The sequence below is a fragment of the Rhineura floridana genome, chromosome 10 (assembly GCF_030035675.1).
Source record: "Rhineura floridana isolate rRhiFlo1 chromosome 10, rRhiFlo1.hap2, whole genome shotgun sequence".
NCBI lineage: Eukaryota > Metazoa > Chordata > Lepidosauria > Squamata > Rhineuridae > Rhineura > Rhineura floridana.
Window position 1 is genome coordinate 17,851,559 of NC_084489.1, and position 20,905 is coordinate 17,872,463.

At 41.2% G+C, this 20,905-nt stretch overlaps 1 protein-coding gene across 10 annotated transcripts in view; it reads left to right on the plus strand.

The window, feature by feature from the left end:
- The window catches only part of CLASP2 (cytoplasmic linker associated protein 2), a 232,004-nt gene that overhangs the window by 78,401 nt on the left and 132,698 nt on the right, over nt 1-20,905 (plus strand). For all 10 annotated transcript variants that reach the window (XM_061587096.1, XM_061587086.1, XM_061587088.1 and 7 more), the window contains 5 exons: nt 4,177-4,269; nt 4,408-4,553; nt 12,207-12,342; nt 14,267-14,337; nt 18,278-18,337. In XM_061587096.1, coding sequence (XP_061443080.1) covers nt 4,177-4,269; nt 4,408-4,553; nt 12,207-12,342; nt 14,267-14,337; nt 18,278-18,337 — 506 coding nt within the window. The remainder of the gene's footprint in view (nt 1-4,176; nt 4,270-4,407; nt 4,554-12,206; nt 12,343-14,266; nt 14,338-18,277; nt 18,338-20,905) is intronic.

Consider the following 20,905-nt stretch of genomic DNA (forward strand, 5'->3'; position numbering starts at 1 on the left):
AAATCTGCCAAGAAGAATGGGCCAAAATCTCTCCAAGACTGTGCAAAGCTGGTACATACCTACCCCAAAAGACTTAAAGCTGTTATTGCAGCAAAAGGTAGCTCTACCAAATATTAATGTGTGGAGGTTGTATGCAAGCAACATGGTTCAGTTTTTTATATTTCTTACAAACATTTCCCAACATAAAACCAATGTCACCTTACAATAATTGATTTTGAGTTTCAGTATTTCAAAATAAAATATCACGCAGAATGAAATTGCAATGTACCATTTGTAATTCAGTAATATGACAGCATTGGTCAGGGGTCTGATTACTTTTTCAAGACGCTGTATATATTCAAATGTGTTAATGTATATGCATACATCAAAAATAAATAAATAAATAAATAAATAAAATAAAAGCAATTATACTTTGTAAATGGAGGCAAGAAGGTGAATATTTATCCCTGACTGTGTGTGAGGGAGAAAACAAAACCCACCAATAAATATTGTTTAGGTCATAGGTGTCATAGCAGCATTGAGACATAGTTTTTCCATTCAATATCATTTTGATTGTGGATGTGACAATCACAGGTACCCATTCAAACAGCCAAATGCTGCATAAAGACAATGGGTTATATTCAGCTAAGTCCTACTTAATGTAGATCTTTTGAAATTAATGAACCTTTATTAGTTATGCCTATTCACTTCAGTTGGTCTACTCTGAATAAGACTAGCATTGAATGCCACCCAATAGAACGGGCACATATAACCCAGAATGTATCCTATCCTGTTGTTAGCCCATGTGAGTTGGGAAGAATATGAGAGGGAAAAATTAAGCACAAACCATGGTGAAAGTATCATATGCTGCAGCCATGTTTCCAGATTCTCTCTGCAACCAAAAGACCTGATGAAATCACACTACATCTTTTTGTAATCATAATGGTTCTTATCTATAACTATTATTTCCAAGCAGAAAGTCATGTAATGTATTGCATAAATGCATATTTCATTCATTGTTTGGCTCTGTGTGGCCTCAGAGTTTCACCACCAACCATCCAGTGTATCCTGGCCTTTTTGTTTAACCATATCAAAACTGATTTTCATTAGCTCTGAACTGTTTGTGGAAATGGTGTGAAATTAAACCTTAAATTTTATTGATGATAATTCCATTGTGCCTTGTATAAAATATGGATAAAAAAGCCCTTTCTGTTAAATTAAGACTCAGTAAAGCAATCCATTTTAACAGCCTCTTACTCTTAGCAATAGTGTTATAGTAAGCTTGACATTTCTAAAATATGCTTTGGGAAGAAATATACAAGAAATGTTTCTGGAATTAATGTTGGTATTTTTCTAACTTTCATTTTGAGATTGATTCACCAAGTTTTCTAGTTTTTTAGCTGATGCTCACCCGTTACTGAAGTTTGCATGTGCAGAGTCAGTTTTGAACTCTGTATGACTGTAAACTACTACAAGAATGTTTTTATAGTGTGGCTAAGTGGTTAAATATAGGTCAAATATATATATAAACCTTCAGTATTTAAGAAAACTTACAAAGAAAATAAAAAAATGTGCTAACTGCGAAAATAATTGTATTCTAAATCCCTCCAGTCCCCCAGATTACTGTGTGCTATGCTTAATTACATGGAAGCTCATTATAGTATAGTAGACAGAGTTAGTCCTGAGTCATGGGCACTTAGGCCATTTTTGTTGTTTACAAGAAAGTGCAGTGCTGTCCACCTTGGAAAAATAACTCTTCCAAAAGCAGAACCTAAGGGCAAAATGCTGTTGATAATGTGCTAAGTGAAAATAATACTTCCTTGCGTCTCTAGAATGTGAATGCCATGTGACTCAAGTTCATCCTGCCTTCCTATAGTGATAATGGCTCCACTAATTCTATACTGCCTAAGCAGGAGCCTAGGATGAGATGGCACACAGTCTTTTGACTGAAGAGGATATGTTTGAACTCTACCCTGGCCTTGCTGTGTCTTTCTGCTTGGCACCTGGGAGACCACAAATGTAGTCTTGCTAAAAAATACTTTGTAAAGTAGTACCAACCTTCTCCATGGCACTAAGAGGTGGAGATGTATGGAATAGCAATTCTCAATTACTGTACAATGTTCTCGGAGCATATAACATGTGAACTATAGTCACCACTCCTGTGTGGTTCTTTAGTGCATGTGCTAGAACAGTGCAGACATATATATATTAATAGCAAAATTGCTTTCCTTGTGTTTTTTCTAGTGTTGTATCTTCCAATAACTTGCAACCAGCCTGGAGGGTTAAATTCTGATCTAGCTGGTAAAATCTGTATCCCTGAATAGAAATAGTTATAACACATGGCCAGTAAGAAAAACTGGGCCATGCAACTTAATCGAGGGAGAGGGCAGAATCTCTCTAAAGAAAAGGACATATACATGTGCAGTCTTGAATCCTGCAGGACTGGTGAGCAAGAGACCCTCAGTCTTGCCATTGCCTATCACCATGATGCATTTAAAAAAGGAACCTGTCACTGAGATAAGGACATTCTTGACCAAATCTATACCCACCATGCTGAGTGTGCCATGACCCTCCAGCAAGCATGTTGAGCTCCAGCTTAACTCCTCACCTTGTAGCTACAGAGATGAGCAGAGAACCCTGCCTGTCTCCTAGATTCTTGGGTTGGGAGAAAGACTAGATGTGATTTGGCCACTGTGCTGCCAAGGCACATGGAGTGCTTTCGAGTAGAAGAATGTTTCTGACCTCATGTAGAAGGACACCACAAAGGAAATGGGGGGAGGCTGGCAACTTTTTTTTTTTTGGCTTGGCTTGGCTACCAAGGCAGTTAGAAATTGTGCAGTTACTGCTGCTGTTTATTAATTTTTCATTTGTTATACTTCTCCATAATAACTCTTGGGTGGAAAAATATGGACTGTTCTTGACTACATGTTATAGACTATCAGTTTGACAGTTCAGGCAACTAGCATCCCAACCCAAAGTAGGACATTTTCAATGACTAATTATGGGAACTTTAAGCAGGAAATATTAAACTGAATGAACTGTAAATTAGAACCTCTCTATCAGTACAGCCTAGAATTAGTTTTACCTGAAAAGCTCCATACTTTATGCTGAAAACAAAAATTCTTATGCAGTGTTCAGAGAACTTTCCAAACAAGCTTTTTATAGTGGCTGTCAATTAATTCAGTGTTTTCATGATTTTTATTCCTGAGTGAGTAGGAACAAACTTTTGTGATATTATGTTGCCCTCTGTCGGCTTCTGGCAACACAAGCAATGTTATTTTGTAGCAATAGTTAAGGGTATGTCCTGGTGAGCACATTTGCCACATTTATTTCTGTTTTGTCATTATCCTAGTGTACATTTTGGGGTATTTTCTCAATTATGCACTTGGCTTTTGTATAAAAAAGGCTGAATTACTACAGTTGCATCCATAAACATTACAGTGAGTTCTCAATATCCAAAAAGGAGGAACAGGATGGTGAAATACAGGCTTATCTTAATATCTGCACTGGTTCCCTGTCAACTAGTTCCCATTTCAAGATGCTGGGTTAAATCTATAGTGTTTCAGCCCTATATATGCACAACTGCCTCCACCCATGTGCCTGCCTTACTGTATTCTCTAAGATTAACATAGGCGCCCACTTTCACCATGCATGTGCTGAATTAGGAATGTAGATTCACAGAACATTTTCTGTAGCTTCCTCTCACTTGTGTAATTGGATTTTATACTGATTAAATCATGGACAAGTAGAAACTTGTCAAAATGGTTAGGGTACTTCTCTAGCACATAACTGAAATTTGGTGCACAAGTAATCCAAGATACCCTGACAGTTAAAAAGTCCGAGCATTTGAATGGTCCTTACCTATAATATGATGTCTCCTTCATACTGCCAACAGCAAATCAAGCCACATGTGATAGGTATGCAGGTGTATGAGACTTCACCCATTGTAAACATTCACAATAATCGGTTGTGTGAGTATTGGGATTTTTAGTAGCAACCAGGAAATGCTTGCTTGCAGAATGTTAAGCTACTTCCACAACACACAAATTAAATTGAATACTTGGGAGTCCTGAGGGAATTTTTTTCTCAGATCAGACTGGCAAATCAGCCTACAGGGGTAGCCATTCTTTAAAACTACTTGGCTTGATTGCTTAAGTTTCTGCAAGACTATGTCTTAGTCTCATCTTTACTTTTCAGATCTATACTAGTCGTGAACTCGAAGAAACGCTAAATAAAATCAGGGAAATCTTGTCAGATGATAAACATGATTGGGATCAGCGAGCCAATGCGGTATATCTTTTTTATTGTTACATTTGTATATATTTCTTTAAATGTCTAAAGCTTAAATGTTATTGTCCAGTACATCTGTTTTGATATATTAGCATTTGTGACTCCATTCTTCCCCCTTTTATGTTACCTCTCCCCCAGCTCAAGAAGGTCCGGTCATTACTTGTTGCTGGAGCTGCACAGTATGATGGCTTTTTCCAGCATTTACGGCTGTTGGATGGAGCATTTAAATTATCAGCTAAAGATCTCAGATCACAAGTGGTTAGAGAAGCATGCATTACAGTAGCGTAAGTATATGCTAAGACAATTGAAATACAAAACTACAGTGCCATGGCTGTGGTTAAAACAGTTGAATAGTGAGGACCATATTGGAAATACACTAGAAAATGTTCTATTGCTTTGCTTATTTATACAAGCAAAGTAACATAATCAATATAAAGCATGAGTGAGCACAGAGTCCACAACACAGCTGTAGGACATGTTACACTTCTGCGGTGCCCTTTGTTATCTTGGAAGTGTGGCAGTTCTTGTCTTTTGCAGATCATTTGTCTCCTGCTGTTGCAAATCCTTTATTGAAGACTCAGCAGTGATGTTTAATTATAGGAATAAACAATGCTACAGAAATGCATTCATTCTGCATTCTGCATAATAATATTATGTATTAAATTGCCCATAGTAGAATTATAGTGATATCACTGCTTTGGCACAGTATCCTCTAGTATTTGTAATCTTGAATGTTCAAAATCATGAGCTGATACTTAAACACTGCAGGCTTTGGAATAATGAGCCTTTATTTGCTTTTTGGTTTAGAGTGTATGATATATTCCTAGCACACTTTCAATTTGCTAGATAGGGCTGGAGGACATTCCTGATTAGGGATGGCTCCTCCTACTGGTCATGACAGGCAGGGTCTAGAAACTTCTTAGTCTCCTCTCCAAGGGGAGGAGTCATCCTGTTCTCCAGACCTGCGGCCTGTGAAGGTTGGGTCTTCTCTCTGCTCAGAACTTTCTTTTACCTTTCTTTTGCTGTTTTTTTTTTCATTTTTTCTGCTTTCCATCGTTCTCCTCTCCTTAATGTTAGCTATCTCTCTCTTCTGTCTCCATCCTTTACTGTTTTCTCCCCCCCCCCCCGCCTGCCTTCACATCATGGGTCCGGGGGCTTGGGAGGATCGTTCAGTCCAGCTGAGCAGTTTGGCGCCGTGTGAGGCGTTCTTCAGAGCAACGGAGCGTGGCTAGCCGCAGTGCTTCTGCAACAGCAGCAGGCACTTTTGAAGCGAGACTGACTTCTCGCTCCGTGGAGCCGCGTTTTCGCCGCACTCGTGCTGAGTGGGATTGCAGGATCTGGCTCCCCTCTCCCCTTTCTGAGGAGAAGAACTGGTGAGGTGTGCTGCCTGGGGGTATCTACCCCAAAATCAGATCATGCTCGGCAACAGGGGGTTGAGCGGCGCCCGCTATGGCAGTTTGCCATTGCAGCAGTTTCCCGCACTTTTTTCCTAAGTGCAGAACAGCTGCAGCCGCCACTTTATGGCTTTGCCTGCCTCTTCCTTGTTCTCCCGCCAAGACTTCTGTTACACGGGAGATGTGATGGATTCTCGAGAGCTGCCAGCGCAAGGCTCAGCAAGCTATCAGCCTGTGTTCTACCCAACCCCAAGTGGGGGGGGGTGAGTATTCCTGCTGAAGGTATGAAAGTTCCACCCCCCTTCTCAGTTTCTTAAGTTCTTGTCCAGGGTCAAGGAGTTTAGCTTCATTGAAATCAAGGACCCCATTTACCATAATAATAATAATAATAATAAATTTTATTTATTGGTCGCCTATCTGTCCAGGTTAGTGGACACTCTAGGCGACTTACAATGGTAAAAACAATACATAGTATAGAACATAATAAACCAGTAACATAATCATAATCAGTTTAAAACAATTCCAGTTAAAACCACATAAAAATCAATCCTCCCCCATTCCATAGGCCCGCCTGAATAGCCAGGTCTTTAAGGCTTTGCGAAAACCTGTCAGGGAGGGAGCATGTCAGAGATTGAGAGGAAGGGAATTCCAGAGGGTGGGGGCCACGATCGAAAATGCCCTCTCTCTGGTCTGCACCAGTCTAGCTGTTTTAACTGGTGGGACCGAGAGAAGGTCTTGCGAGGCTGATCTTGTCAGGCGGCATAATTGGTGATTCTGGAGGCGCTCCTTCAGATAGACTGGGCCGAAACCGTATAGGGCTTTAAAGGTCAGCACCAACACCATGCCCTTAAAAGTAAGTGGGACAGGCCCTCAAGTAGGCGATCCCATAAAAGAAAGCGGAGGTGCAGATATCACTCTAGCGACTCACGCAGGGAGAGGAGATACAGCAGTTTGCCATAGCGACACAGCTATACCAGATCCCCGTCATTGTTCCCTAGCCATCAGCTGGGGTGGCACACACCCCGACATCAACCTGGGTGTCCTACTCCTATTCCCTGTCATATTGTGCAGGGCAGGGGTTCAGACAGCACACATCGTTGGAGACAAGGATCTTACTGGTAAAGGGCGCTATGAGTCAACAGGACCGATCAGACACCCAGACACACGCATACCCCGCACCCACTATAGTCCAGGGGTTGCAGGTACAAGGACAGTTGCCCAAGCAGGTGTATGGCCAACAGGGGGCATTGTCTGATTTGGATGATTCCCCTGAACCTAATAGGGAAGAGGGGGAGTCATCAGGAAAGGATCTAGAGGTGACCCAGTGCAACCTAGGCTGTTTCCCTAGAGGTTTTTCAACCGCTTCTGAAGGTACACAGAATGCTGCATTTCTCAGAAATTGAGAGGGGAGGCGATGCCCATGCCTAGTCGAATTCAGCAGGAGCTAAACAGGCTTCCGTCGACTGGTGCTAAGCTGGTTATTGTCCTCAGACCCTTGATGATGTGTGGGATGCAGAATGGGCGTTTCCATGTAAATCAAAGGTGCCTGCTAAATAGGCAAAGAAGCAAGGATCCTAGTCTCTATCCTGGTTTGATGTTTTATATATTCCCAGGATTTTAAGGGGCCTCCCCGTAGGGGGAGATAGCCTTCATGAAGGAGACATACAAGCCAGGGATACTTGAAGCTACTAGTTATATTTGCAGGAAATCCCACAGATCTTCCTTTGGCAGCCATTTTGTGGGACCTCACCCTTTGAGCTCCTCCAGCAGCTTGTCCCAGCAGTTTGCACCCAGAAATCGGAGGCTGCTTCTGTTCTAAGTTTTCAGGGGACAAATTGGAATCCGCACCTGATATTTTACCCTTGGCTCTGGCCAGGCAGTTTTTCCGGTGAATTAAGGAACAGGTTAAGTGTCCCAGTGGATGAAACTGAAAGATGGGTTTGTTTCTTTTTCTGGTTTCATGAGGCTATATCCCTAAACATTGAAAAAGTTCCGCTTGCCTCCGTGTTGTCAGGGTTTCCGTATACTGGCTTATGGTATACACAGCTTCAGAGGAGCTCAGTTTCTATACCATAGGTGTAACTTGGCCTGCACATAATGGCCCCTTCAACCTCAGAGGCTATTCTGGTTTTTCTGTCTGAGCCTTGGCAGTTCAGTATTAATTAAAATGTATGTTTTCAATGATAGCCAGTGTGGGACAGTGGCTGGAGTGTTGGGCTATGACATGGGAGCCCATGGTTTGCATCCCCACACGGGATCACGGAGTGATCTTGGGCCAGTCACTGCCTGCCAGCCTCAGAGGAAGACAATGGTAAGCCACCTCTGAGTAGCGCTTACCACAGAAACTCTATGAACACAACCAAAGGTTTCATGGGGTCGCTATAAGTTGGAATCAGCTTGAAGGCTGTCCGCTTACTTTTATGTGTTAAATGTAACATAAATTTCTTTATTCCTCTCTTTCACAGATAATCCCTGTCTGAGGATTGGTTTAATAGAATCAGGGAGCAGAAAATGCTTGTTTCTGTATTGTCTAATCAAGAGGAAAAGCAGCCCCTATCCCTCTACTCTTTTATGTCCCTTTAATCAAAGTTTGATTATGGGGATGGTTGGCGCTGCACAGGTCTATGTGACATTGCAAGTGTCTGCCAGCACAAACAAGTGTGAGAAGCTGCATCTAGCTGCAGAAGCTTCTGCCTCAGAGTTTTGAATAAGGTCAAACCATTCTGACATATAAATAACAACCTTTACAAGTGTTCATTGGGCCTGCTCTTTCTGACCTAATCGCAGGAGGGTGTCGGGCTATAATCTGCTGGTTGACGCTCGTCCCCCAGCCCTTTCAGTAGCTTCTGCTTCCATTCCAAGATCCCATCCCAGCAAAGGGGAGAATTCGAGTGTCCATTCCAGACATGGCTTAGAGGAAGCTACAGTGGCAGTTGTTTCTCTCCAATTAATGGAGTGTACGATGGACAGCTTGGAGGCTGAGCGGATCGGGTCGAGGGACAAGGTTTTTGGGGGGAAAGTCCTGGATATATTATTGGCCTCACGTAAACAGTCAACCAATAGGTGTTTCTCTCCCACCTGGAGGGTGTTTTTGAGCTGGTGCTCAAAAATCTCGGTGGATCCATTGTCCAGAAGCATTCAGGCCTTCCTGGGTTTTTTACACTCAGGTTTGGACAAAGGGTTTAGTGCAGGTATCCTCAGGTGCCAGGCAGCTTCCCTCAGTAATATATTCTCTAGTCTGGGGGTTCTCTGTTGTCTTCAAACCGCTTGCTCTAAGCTTTTCCTTAAAGGGGTGGTTCTCGTTTCTCCACAGACGGTTCACAGGTTTCCAACCTGAAACCTAAACTGGATCTTGCTGGCACTAGCAGGCTCACTCTTAGACCCTTGGCTTGTACGACAGTATTTTGGTGGCCATCACATCAGTTTTTTATAGGTCTCAGGAGATGGACTTACCATCTTTTCTGACCATATCCTTCCTGCGTAGGTGGCACCTGTTGGACATTATTTCTTTCTTTATTGCATTTGCATACCGCCCCATAGCCTAAGCTCTCTGGACATTAGGGGTGCTGCACACTGGAGTTTAGACATCCTGAGTCATCATTTGTGTCTTTCCTGGGGAACTCTAAGGGAAAGAAGGTGTTTACCTCTTCCATCTCTTGCTAGTTCAGGGCGACCGTAGCTCAGGCCTAAGAGGCATTGGGTAAGGACCCTGCAGCACATTTTGTTAGAGGGCACATTCTGTTAGATGGACGGCTGCCTCTGCATCATGCAAGGGTGGTTTCCCAATCGTGGACATCTGTTGGGGGACACATGGGCCTCTCCACACACACTCATCAGACATGATAAAAGAGATTTCTATTCCCCAGCTGATGCCGTGTTTGGTAGCAAGGCGTTCCAGAAGGTGCTGAATCACTAGTTTCACACAGAGGAAGCTCACCCTGGGGATATGGATACTGCTATGTTATATCCCTAATCAGGAATGTCCTCCAGCCCTATCTAGCAAAAATGGAAATTTTACTTACCGTGAATTTCTAATTGTGGATAGGGCTGGACTACATTCCACCCACCTCTCCTTCCTCTGCTATGGCCTTCTGGAGCGAGGGGTTGGGGGCTTGTACAGGTGTCTGTTTAATAAACATCTGCATGGTTGGCATTAATGGGGTCGAGGAGTTCTTGCTCTGCCAGCTCGGTCTGGAGAGCAGGATGACTCCTCCCCCTGGAGAGGAGACTAAGAAGTTTCTAGACCCTGCCTGTCACGACCAGTAGGAGGACCCATCCCTAATCAGGAATGTCCTCCAGCCCTATCCACAAATAGAAATTCACGGTAAGTAAAATTTCCATTTTTTATGTTTGCAACTCTTGTGGCAAAAGTTTTTGGTAAGAAAAGCTGATAATTTCAAGAGATTCTAGAAGTATTCCAAGTGCCAGTATTGTGAGCCCGTTCCCTGACAAGAGATCCCCAGGTACCCATCCTCCAATCTTGTTACTGCTGCTCTTGTAGCTGCAAGCATGTGAGATGGTATTGTAAAGAAGCAGAGAAGGCAGCAACAGCTATGAATTGCAACAGAGAAAAGTGGGCATGCTGTGGTGTTGAGAGTGGAGGGAGGCAGAGATTTTATGGGCTTTCTGTGACGTCATAGGCTATTTAGTGAGAGTTACGGACCTGAGATGTTTTTACTGACTGGGGCTGATGGGAGATGTAGTTCAAAACATCTGGAGGGCATCAGATTGGTGAAGGATGACCTATTGCATATAATCTGTGGCTGTTAGGGACACCCCCACTGTTACCTAAAATATTAAAAGTATACTATCACCTAGATGAATCATACATAATTTTGCAAATAAGTAGCCTCTTTATATTACCTACATTAATGTTTAGTTCTTAAAAACACAATGCATTATGACATAGGCATGAAATAATCTTCATGAGGAATATTAAAGCATTTGCAGAATTAGTTCTTTGAGGGTGATATATCCTGTAAAACTGTAGTTAAGGGAGCTGGAGTAGACTTAAGAATTACGTGCAGTCCTCTGCCTTCATTTTGGAAGGGAATCCATGCACAAGAGATGATACTGTGCTGGATTCAACAGCCTGAAAATGAAAGTATAGTTCTACAGTATATCCATATTAGAACCAGATTTTATAATGGAAAAACATGCAGCAAATTTCATATGGCTAAATCAGGGATGGGGAACTGCATACAACTGGAGAACCACATCCAGACATGGCCATCCCTCTGTAGGCCATTTTGACAAGTGGGAGATGTCATATGATGTCACGAAATTTCAAAGGAAGCATCAGGAACAATTCTTCCTTTTGAGCCCCAAAATACCTATATTCTTCCTTTGCAGCCCCAACTTGAATTCTTAGAGTGTGCTCAATACTTTTTGAATTTGGCACTGTTGCCTGTGGTACTGATTTTGGAAGTGGTGAGATAGACTTGCAAGAGACTGGGAGTTTCCTTGTGTATCCAGTCCCTGCCAAGAGCAGTGCAACAGGGTAAGGTGCTGAATTCAAACAATTCAAGGTGTGCTGTAAAGGTGGGCATGGTTATGGCCCAAATAGCCTCATGGGGCAAATGGGGAGACCTGGTGGGTCTGATTAAGATATTGGGCCAGAGGTTCCCCAGTGCTGGGCTAAATGCAGTGTTTTCCATAGGGCCAGATTCTGGGAAAATATATATCTGTTCTTTTGATTTTTTTAATGTATCAACTGAAGTGAAAAGAAAACACTTAAAAAAAAGTTTACAATATTTTTAAATAGCTTACAAACAAATACAAAAGGATCATACATATGTTCAGAATAAACAAGCAGATACTGTACAAATATTAACAAATATAAGAACAGTCATACATAGTAACCAATTATTAAACAGGCCAACAAATAAATAAGATAAAATGAAACCTAATGACATAGAAAGAAGAGAGAAAATAGAACAAAAACAGATAAGCATATAAATTCATCAGTGTCCAATCACACAAATCAAAATCAGAACACTCATAAACCCTTTTCCTCTTCTGTAATGATGATATTTACATTGTCATGCATGATTAGCCGGGAGAAATCAGGCTCTTGGGCTGTGATAGTAGTTTCCATGTACCTTTGTCTACCATAATGAGCTTTCCAATTTGTCAGCTGGTTCGAATGAATCTAAAGGAGCATGGCTTTCCTGTCTAGGAGTGTGGTTCAGTGGGTTAAGCATGGTGGTTTCACTTTCAGTTGTGGTTTGTGTTTTCAAATCTGCCATGGAGACCTGGGCTCTGCATCTTTAAAAATTTCTGTGAGGGACAAATAGGAAGACACATCTCTCATGTGGTCTGCTTATGAGTTCCCTTAGTCATCTAACTGACTGATGTTGGAAATTGAAAGCTAGATTCAATGGACATTGGTCTGATCTAGCAAGGCTACGTTAAATGTAAGGTTTTTGAAAATTACATATAAAGTACTTGTTAGAAAAAGTTTATTTTTACAAAGACTAATTATAGTTCATGTCTTGGGTGCTGAATTAGTTTTGATAACCAACTTAACTTAACTCTTTGCAGCCATCTTTCAACAGTTTTGGGAAATAAGTTTGATCATGGCGCAGAAGCCATCGTGCCTACTCTGTTTAATCTGGTCCCTAATAGCGCCAAAGTTATGGCTACTTCTGGGTGTGCAGCCATTAGATTTATCATTCGTGTGAGTATGCTTCATTGTTATTTTAAAGGTATACTTCTGCATTATATTTATTAGCTATGTGCATGTCAGGCTGTAGGTATGTACTTTTTGTGTTGCAAAGGGGGAAAAAGGCAAACAGAGTGGGCAACTTTAAAATACAACAGGTCTGCCAATAATCTCTAAGTAAATGCAAAATTTGTGAGGGCAACCTGAATTGGCTGTGTCTACCTGGGTGGGAAGGAGTCTTGATATATAGCAAGGAGCTTTCGGTTCTTTGCCCATGGGAAGTACAAAAAACAATCAGAAAAGAAATTGAAATAAAACGACCAGTGGACAGTATTTTTGTATAAATCTCTAGTGCATTTGAATACTTTATAAAGTTCTGGTAACTACATATCTAAAGATATGCAATCACTGGGAAGGCAAAAAATATTTTGAGGAAAGGCTAAAGCACTTGGACCTTTATAGTTCCGGGGAAAAAGGCAACCAGGTGAGGGGGGACATCTTAGAGCTCTATAAAAGTGTGAATAGTATGGGGAAAGTAGATAGAGTGTTTCCCCTTCCTTCATATTATTAGAATGTGGGGTCACCCAGTGATATTAATCACTGTAGGGTTAGAACAGACAATAAAATATAGTATTTTGCCCATTGCATAATTGTGGAATTCACAGCCACAAACTCTGGTGGGGATCAGTAGCTTAGATGGCTTTTTAAAGTGTTTGATACATCCTTTACAAATTTTTGCCAGGTGCTATTAAACATAACAGTTAAATGGCAGTTTACCTAGATAAATGTAATGCTTGGGGCAAGAGAGTGAGGGCTGTGGCCTTTATATTCTTAGTTGTAGACTTCCTGGAGGCATCTGGATGGCTTTTGTTGGAAACAGGATGCTAGATAAGATGGACACTTGGCATTATCCAGCAGGGTACTGTTCTTTATTGGGACAACAGCTTACATTTATTGAGCCTAAAGAATATAATTTTTTACAACCTTCAGCTTTTGAATTCATTACTGTACTGACAGGCACAACCTTCATGAGATGGCGAGCAAATCAGTATGGTGACTTGCTAAAGATTGGCTATCTGTATTGACCATTCTTGCTCCTGTATCACAGCACATTGTTCATTTTAAGAGCTTGTACAGTGTGCTGAGCACTATCTTTTTACTGCTTTCAACACTTTGGCAATGTGTGGTATCCCTCCTCTCGTGTCGTCTTGCATAGCAAAATGTGCTGAAAAGGATACCTTGTCATGGGATAGAATATTATTTCTGTTTTCTCTTTTTTATTTGTGGTAGTCAGAGGCATTTGTACAAGATATATTTTCCAGAAATTGACATTGAGGGCTGTAGGTCACTTCTTGCAGGAGAAAAGCAACTGTATAAGTTCCAACCCAGGTTCTGGGAACCCTTCCTTTTTATTCCCAAGCAGAAAGGTATGTAATAGGGGCCTGAGTTGCTGCAAGTATTAATTTTGTCAGACTTCTGCAAATTATATTAGCTTTAGCCTACTTTTAACAGATGAGAGTGCTGATACAGAAAATGGAATTCAAGAATCTGTTTGCTTCTTTGAGTGTGTTGGATAGGTAATGAAATGTACTGAAATACAAAACTGAAATGGCATGCTTTTCAATATGAGATGGAAAAGTTTAAATAATGGAGTCTAAAGCTGTATACCACCATCTGGGTTTCTATCATCATTTTTGCACTCTATAAAGTTTGAATTAAATAAAATTGTGAACTGTATGCTGAAGTCACCTTGAGGGCTTTTTGAGAAAAAGTGAGATATAAATCTAAAAATTAAGTAAATTATTTTATTTTTCTCTGTGAAGTTATGTCAAAAATGATAAATGTGTAGAATTGTAAACATGTGCATCTAATGCTATATGAAATTTATGAGTACTGAATGTCTTGTGGTAGATTTTTAGCAAATGTTTTCTCTTTTCAGCATACCCATGTGCCCAGACTCATACCTTTAATAACCAGCAACTGTACCTCAAAATCTGTTGCAGTCAGGAGGTGAGTATTGTATGAGTATCAAGCTTTATGAGTATAATCTTGGATCATTTTAGGAAATGAATGGAATTTATCTTCTGAGTTAGTATCTTCTTTATCTCTAATATGTACTGAAACCTCATTGTGCAGTGTCACAATACCACAATAAAAACTGCAGTTCTGTAGTCTCACCAGGGAGTCCCATTGCTCTCAGAGGGACTTCATCATATAAAGGATTGCATTGTAAAACTTAAATGTTAATAAATGGCAACATTTGTGACACAATGGTTTTGAATTTTTATTATGTTAGATCTGCTTGCTGGCTCTGTGTGTGTGTGCGTGCGTGCATGTGTGTGGTCTTCTATTGCTTTATGTTTTGCAAACTGCCCTAAAAGATTCTTAAAACTATGCTGCTAAGGTATTCCTTTCAAAATAAAATGAAAGAAAATCAAAGACTGGGAACAAACTTTGTCATATACTTGCAAGTGAATCCAGGGTGCCTTTTTTGTTAGTTGATGTAAAAGGCCACATCACTTTTAATTTTTAACAAATTCCCTCTAGTCTCACAGATAGACAAAAATCTTGATGTTACCAGAGTATATTTTCATTTACACCTAACAAGTGTACCAAAAAGACAGCAAAGTGAAACACCAAAATGGCAGTCTACTTCACTGCTGCTGTTGAAACCTGTAGAAACATAATTTAGTTGAAACATTAGTATGTAAGTTAGAATGAATGAATATACCGTGTACAGATACTTGTCAAGAAGGATTCCTGATAATGATTGATAAACTTAATGGAATTGCCAGTCTATTGGCGAATGGAGTAGGGCAATAATAGTTACTCTGACATCATAGGACCAATGAGATACTAGAGTCATAGACATCCTCTTTGATTTGCAACAGAATTTAGTGTGCTGAACTCCAGTCTTCCTTCTCAATATTCATAAATAAAAGTACTGTGGTTTCTCTGTGAGGCATATTCAATATATGTGGACTGGGGAGTAATGCTCTGTGATGTCTGTGTCAAGAGTTTTAAGTAACTGTTATGACAGCCCTTGAGGCTTGGGTACCCTGCAGTAACCCTTAAGAAGTCCAGAGGTTTTGGTTAGGAACTCAAGAACTGGGCTCTTGCTGGGAGGAAGGGTGGAATATAAATTAAATAAATAAATAAATAAACCTTTTTATTGCCCTGGGCTCCTTTTGGGAGGAAGGGTGGGATATACATTTAATAAATAAATAATAAAATGTCCACTAGCTACAATGTGGTTTGCAACATATCTAGGGAGGTGGGCCCATCTGCGTTGCATCTCTGCTTGTCACTGTTGCCCCTGCCAGGTTTCCCAGCAGTTGACCTTGGAAGTTGCAGGCTGTATTCCCAGTAATGAAACTGGGCAGATAAAGACCTCATTCCTTGCCCCTTCTCAAACCTCATTAATTATTATTTTTCTCAATTCAGTGTTGGCCCTTTCATTTCTTCACTCCCCATTCCCATTTCAGACACAAAATAACCAAGCTGTATATATTTTATTAGGTAGTAAGTTACCAGAGGTTTTCAGATCTTGATGTTAAGAGCACTTATAATTGATGGTTATTGTAGCATCCAAAGGTTTGTCTGACATCTTGCAATAATGATCCTGTTGTTATTTAGACTGGTGCTTGGAAACCTTTGTGTAACAAGTGATTAACAACATGTTTACAACATAAATATAAATATACCATTAGAAACAGACAACACAACCACCTTGACAGCCCCAGGAGGTTTTGGCAGCACACTAGTAAAAAACTATCATCTTAGTCTATCAAAAAGATGTCAACAAAGGAACCAGGTGAACATCATTGGGAAGAACATTCCACAGGCGGGAAGCCACAACTGAAAAGGCCTTCTCACCACCCTCTGAGCCTCCATCAGAGGTGGGATTTGGAGAAGGGCCTCAGAAGAAGATGGGTCCAGGTAGGTTCATATCAGGAGAGGCATTCCAGAAGATATTGAGGTCCTGAGCCATAAAGAGCTTTATAGGTCAAAAATGGCACTTTGAAATGGGCTTGGAAGTATACAGGCAGCCAGTGTAGCTGAAACAGAATTGGCATTATATGATATGTTTGCCTCAAACCTGTCAACAGTCAGGCAGCCACATTTTATACTACTGAAGCTTCCAAACTGTTTTCAAAGGGAGCCCTATATAAAACTCCTTTTGGGAGGAAGGGTGGGATAGAAATTTAATTAATTAATTAAATAAAACACATTGCAGTAGTCCAACCTTGAGGGTACCAGAGCGTAGGTTACTGCAGTCCAGCTATCCCTATTCAGATAGGGTCATAGTAGGGCTACCAACCTAAGCTGATGGAAGGCATTCCATGCCACCTCAAGTGACAGCAGTGGATCTAGGAGAACCACCAAATTACACCCACTCCTTCAGAGTGAGTAAACAGCATCTCAGTTGTGTCTGAATTCAGATTCAATTTATTGGCCTTTATCCAGTCCATAAGCCATCTGCCAAAAAAGAAGATGACCCAGGTCAAGGAGCTTGTGTTATTAGTTCTCAAAGGGATCATCAATGTCCTGAGAGAACTCTGCTGTTCTATGTTTTGTAAAATTTGTTTGCCTTTAGTATTTTAAAATTGTGAACTGCTTTGGGTGCCTTGGCAGGAAGACAGTATATAAATGAAGAGTTGATTATGATGATTATCACAACCAAGCACTGCCTCATCTGCAGAAGATGAAAAAGAGAAGCAGAGCTGCACATCATCACCATACTTATGACAACACACTGCAAAACTCCATATGACCGCACTTAGCAGTTTCATGTAGATGGACATAGGGGACAAAACAAATCCTTGAGGGACTCCGTACTGGAGAACCCATGGAGCCAAGCAGTGCTCCCAAGAACCACCTTCTGGAGCCAGCCACCCAAGTAGGGATGGAACCACTACAATATGATGCCCTAATACTCAACTCAGACAGTCACCCCAGAAGGATACCATGATTGATGGTTTTGAAAGCCACTGGGAGATCAAGAAGAATCAACACTCCCCCTATCTCTTTCCCAACACAGGTCATCATACAGGGCAACCAAAACAGTAACCATACCAAAGCCAGGCCTGATTTCCAATTGAAGTGGATTTAGAAAATCTGTCTGTTCAAAGAGTACCTGGATCTGGTTGGCAAACCAAGAACCTTCCTTGCTCAGAAAGGGGACACTTGCTACTGGTCTAAAATTGTTAAGATCTTCCAGGTCCAGAGAAGGCGTCTTCAAGAATAGTCTTACTACTGCCTCCTGTAAAAGTCAATGGATCAATAAACATTTTTTTTAATTCACTACTGCCTCCGTCAGATGGATTGGGACCTCTCTTTCTTGAAATGAAGCATTAATTATCTTGCTGGAGCATGTGATGTCCCCTCCCTGCCAGATTTTATAAGCCATGGGGGGCAAGGGTCGAAGATACAAGTGATTGCACAAACATGACCAAATGCCTTGTACATGTTCTCAGGCATCAGCAAGTGAAAAATTATAATTTCTATGTTTCATTATTTAAAATAAAATTGAGATAATTGATTTCCATGTTCTGACACACACATGCCTGGGTACATTGATAAGATATGTAATAAATATGTATATTAAAATAATTGGCTTTTATTTTTCTCATAGCAGCCCCTGCTTCCAAACAAACTCATAGCAAACTGCTTTTGAAACTGGGGGGGGGGCTAAATCAATTTTGTGATATGGCATGAGTGATTGCTGTTCAAGAGAAAAACCTTTTTTTTAAAAAAAATCACTGAATATGCCTAAAGTAGTTCAAATCCTGGCCATTGTTGAAACTGCGTGTGTGTGTGCATGTGCGCCGAGGTGCATATCATATTGATAGGAGCTTCAGGTTCCTGGACTTCCAGTAATCAAACCCTTATCTGTTATAATAGATAATTCCAAAGATTTAAAATTGACTTTCACCCTTGTTTTTTTCAGACGCTCTTTTGAATTTCTAGACCTGTTGTTGCAAGAGTGGCAAACTCATTCCTTGGAAAGGTATGAATTGTGCCTAATTTTCCAGTACAGAAGAAAGATTTATGCATTATGATGACATGAATGTCTTCTTTAATACCACAAATAGAAATGTAATTAAGTTCTCCTGATAATTGGATCTGCTTGCTGTTTGCTATAAAACCTTTTTTAAAAAACAACATAATGTTAATTTAGAACTTGGAGACAAATTAATGTATCTTTTTTTTAGTGAGGCTAGCATTTGAGGTTTGGACTAAACAGCTTTCGATCAAACAGCGTTAAGTCATAGTTGTGTTGACCTTGGTTTGTTCAGCAAACCATGAGTCATCCCATAGATGCGCAAACAAGCCATGACTTATTCTCCAAAGCTTGGCTTGTTTTCTAGCTGCTCTTGCCTTATTCCTCATAGCTTGGTTAGCATCTGGGTTGGGGTGTTCAAACAATGGTTAAGCAAAGCTGTTGGATTCAGACATGACACCAAACTATAGTTTAAAAAGCCAAGGTTTGTATGCAGACATCAAATCATTGATTCACTTTGTGATCTGTTACCAGAAAATAAACCATGGTTAGTCTGCTAGGCAGGATTCAGTCATTAAACCACACTTTGGCTAAACAAATGATGGCTTAGCGCAGTGATTCTCAAACAGTGCGCCGCGGCATACTGGTGTGCCACAAGAGGTGGCTAGGTGTGCCACAAATATTATGAAAGTATATTTTAAAAATAAGAAGAATCTCATTTGTATAGAGATTTATTACATCCATGATCTATTAATTTATTCATAGTTTAAAATATATTAATATATTTTTAATTTTGTACACAAAGTGCGCCAGAAAATGTTTATATATTTTACAGTGCGCCGCGAACCAAAAAAGTTTGAGAACCACTGGCTTAGCGTTATGTGCAAACCAGACTATTGTCTGTACAAATAAAGTCTGAATGGAGTATTTCATAAGACAGTTTCTCCCGTGCATATGAAATGGCCTTGGGTGGGACTCTCCCTAGTGGTTATAGGCAGGAATATTTTGTTTTAGCAGAAGCTTCTGGATATCATGTGGAGCCTAGTTCCAGTTCTATCCTGCCTTTGCCCTGAGTGGTTTTCGAGCACGCTCTCTGCCTACTTCTCCAGCTCAGGCCTGTGTTGTTTTATTTTATTTGTTTGTGTGTGTGCTTCTTGTGACCCCATAGACCCTATTTTCAAGCATATTAGTTCTGTTGGTGTAGAATTTTAACTCAGTCTGCCTTCCCTTTGTTTCTCTGGTTGGTCTCCTGTGCCTTCCATTCCCATTTGTCTTACTTTCTAAAGTTAAAAAAAGAGACCTATTTTCCTCATCACCTTCCTCCACTCTGAAGAAGGCTTCCCTGCATCCTGGTGTGCCCACAGCCATATTTCCCCCTTGCATGCGTGCCAGCCGAGTAAAGCCCCAGAATATCATATCTGATCAGGGCCAAACACCTTGCAGCAATAGGAAAACACAATAAAGAAAAATCTGCCACATCTTCTAAGAAGCCTCACACTGGCTTCAAACACACAAGCCTCTGGCAAAGGCCTCTCTGTCAGACAGTCTAGTGACAGTGGACCATGGCACGAACCCTTCTACCTCCTGGAATGAGGGTGCTTTGTCTACCAAGCATTGGCATACTCTCTCTCAGACCTTTCAGCACCACCTGATTATAGGAGTGAGGAGCCAGCAGCAGCAGCATGTTGTTCTCTTGTGAGTCGTTTTTGGAAGGAACAGTCGATGGAGGCATGGGAAGAACAAAGGCCAGTGATAAGGGCCAGCACTTGGCATGCAGAACTCAGGGTTGAAGAGGAATTATCGGAGGAGGGGTGGCAATCTCTAATGGGCTTGGGAACCATTTTCTCTCTGCATTCCTCTGTGGCAGAATTTAGAGACTTTGAAGAGTCTCCCAGGGCTCCCTCTACACGTTTATCCCTGCCTACCCTAGTAGCTCATCCTGTGTCTGCTTCTACTGCACTCAACCCTCTGCAGGGGCCAGCTCCTTCAAATCAGTTTGAATTCACCCCAAGGATGCTTCAGCAATTAAAGGAGGCACTTTTGGCTGACTTACCTAGGGATCTACCTCCTGCCAGTCAATCCCTGTCTCAGATTGTGCAACAGTGCCTGTGGCACCTAGGACCCCTGGCATGACATATCAGACTGCTCCTATTGCTCAGCCTATTGTACAATCTGCTCAACACTTAAGGGACAGATCTTTTGCCTCACCTGTTCCCCACAGTGTCCCCAAGAGTACAGCAAAAAGAAAGCATTCCAACATCTTTGGGAGGGATCTTTCTGATAGACAAGAGCAGCCTGATTCTTATCTTACTGTTCTGGATGAGGAGGAATAGAGTGAGGACTCAGATACAATAGGGCCCCATTCATACAGCTGGTTACATTTCGGACCCCCGCCGAAAAGCGAAAACCACCGAAAAGTGGAACTCATTGAGTAGAATGGCGTGTGATGCCTGAAAACCGCCGTAAAAACGGAACAAGCGCCATATGAGTGGAGCTTTAGTCTAATTGCATCTAACTGAGACCGCCGCATTAGCGAAGCGCTTTAAAGCGAAGCACCGTAAAGCGAAGCGCCAT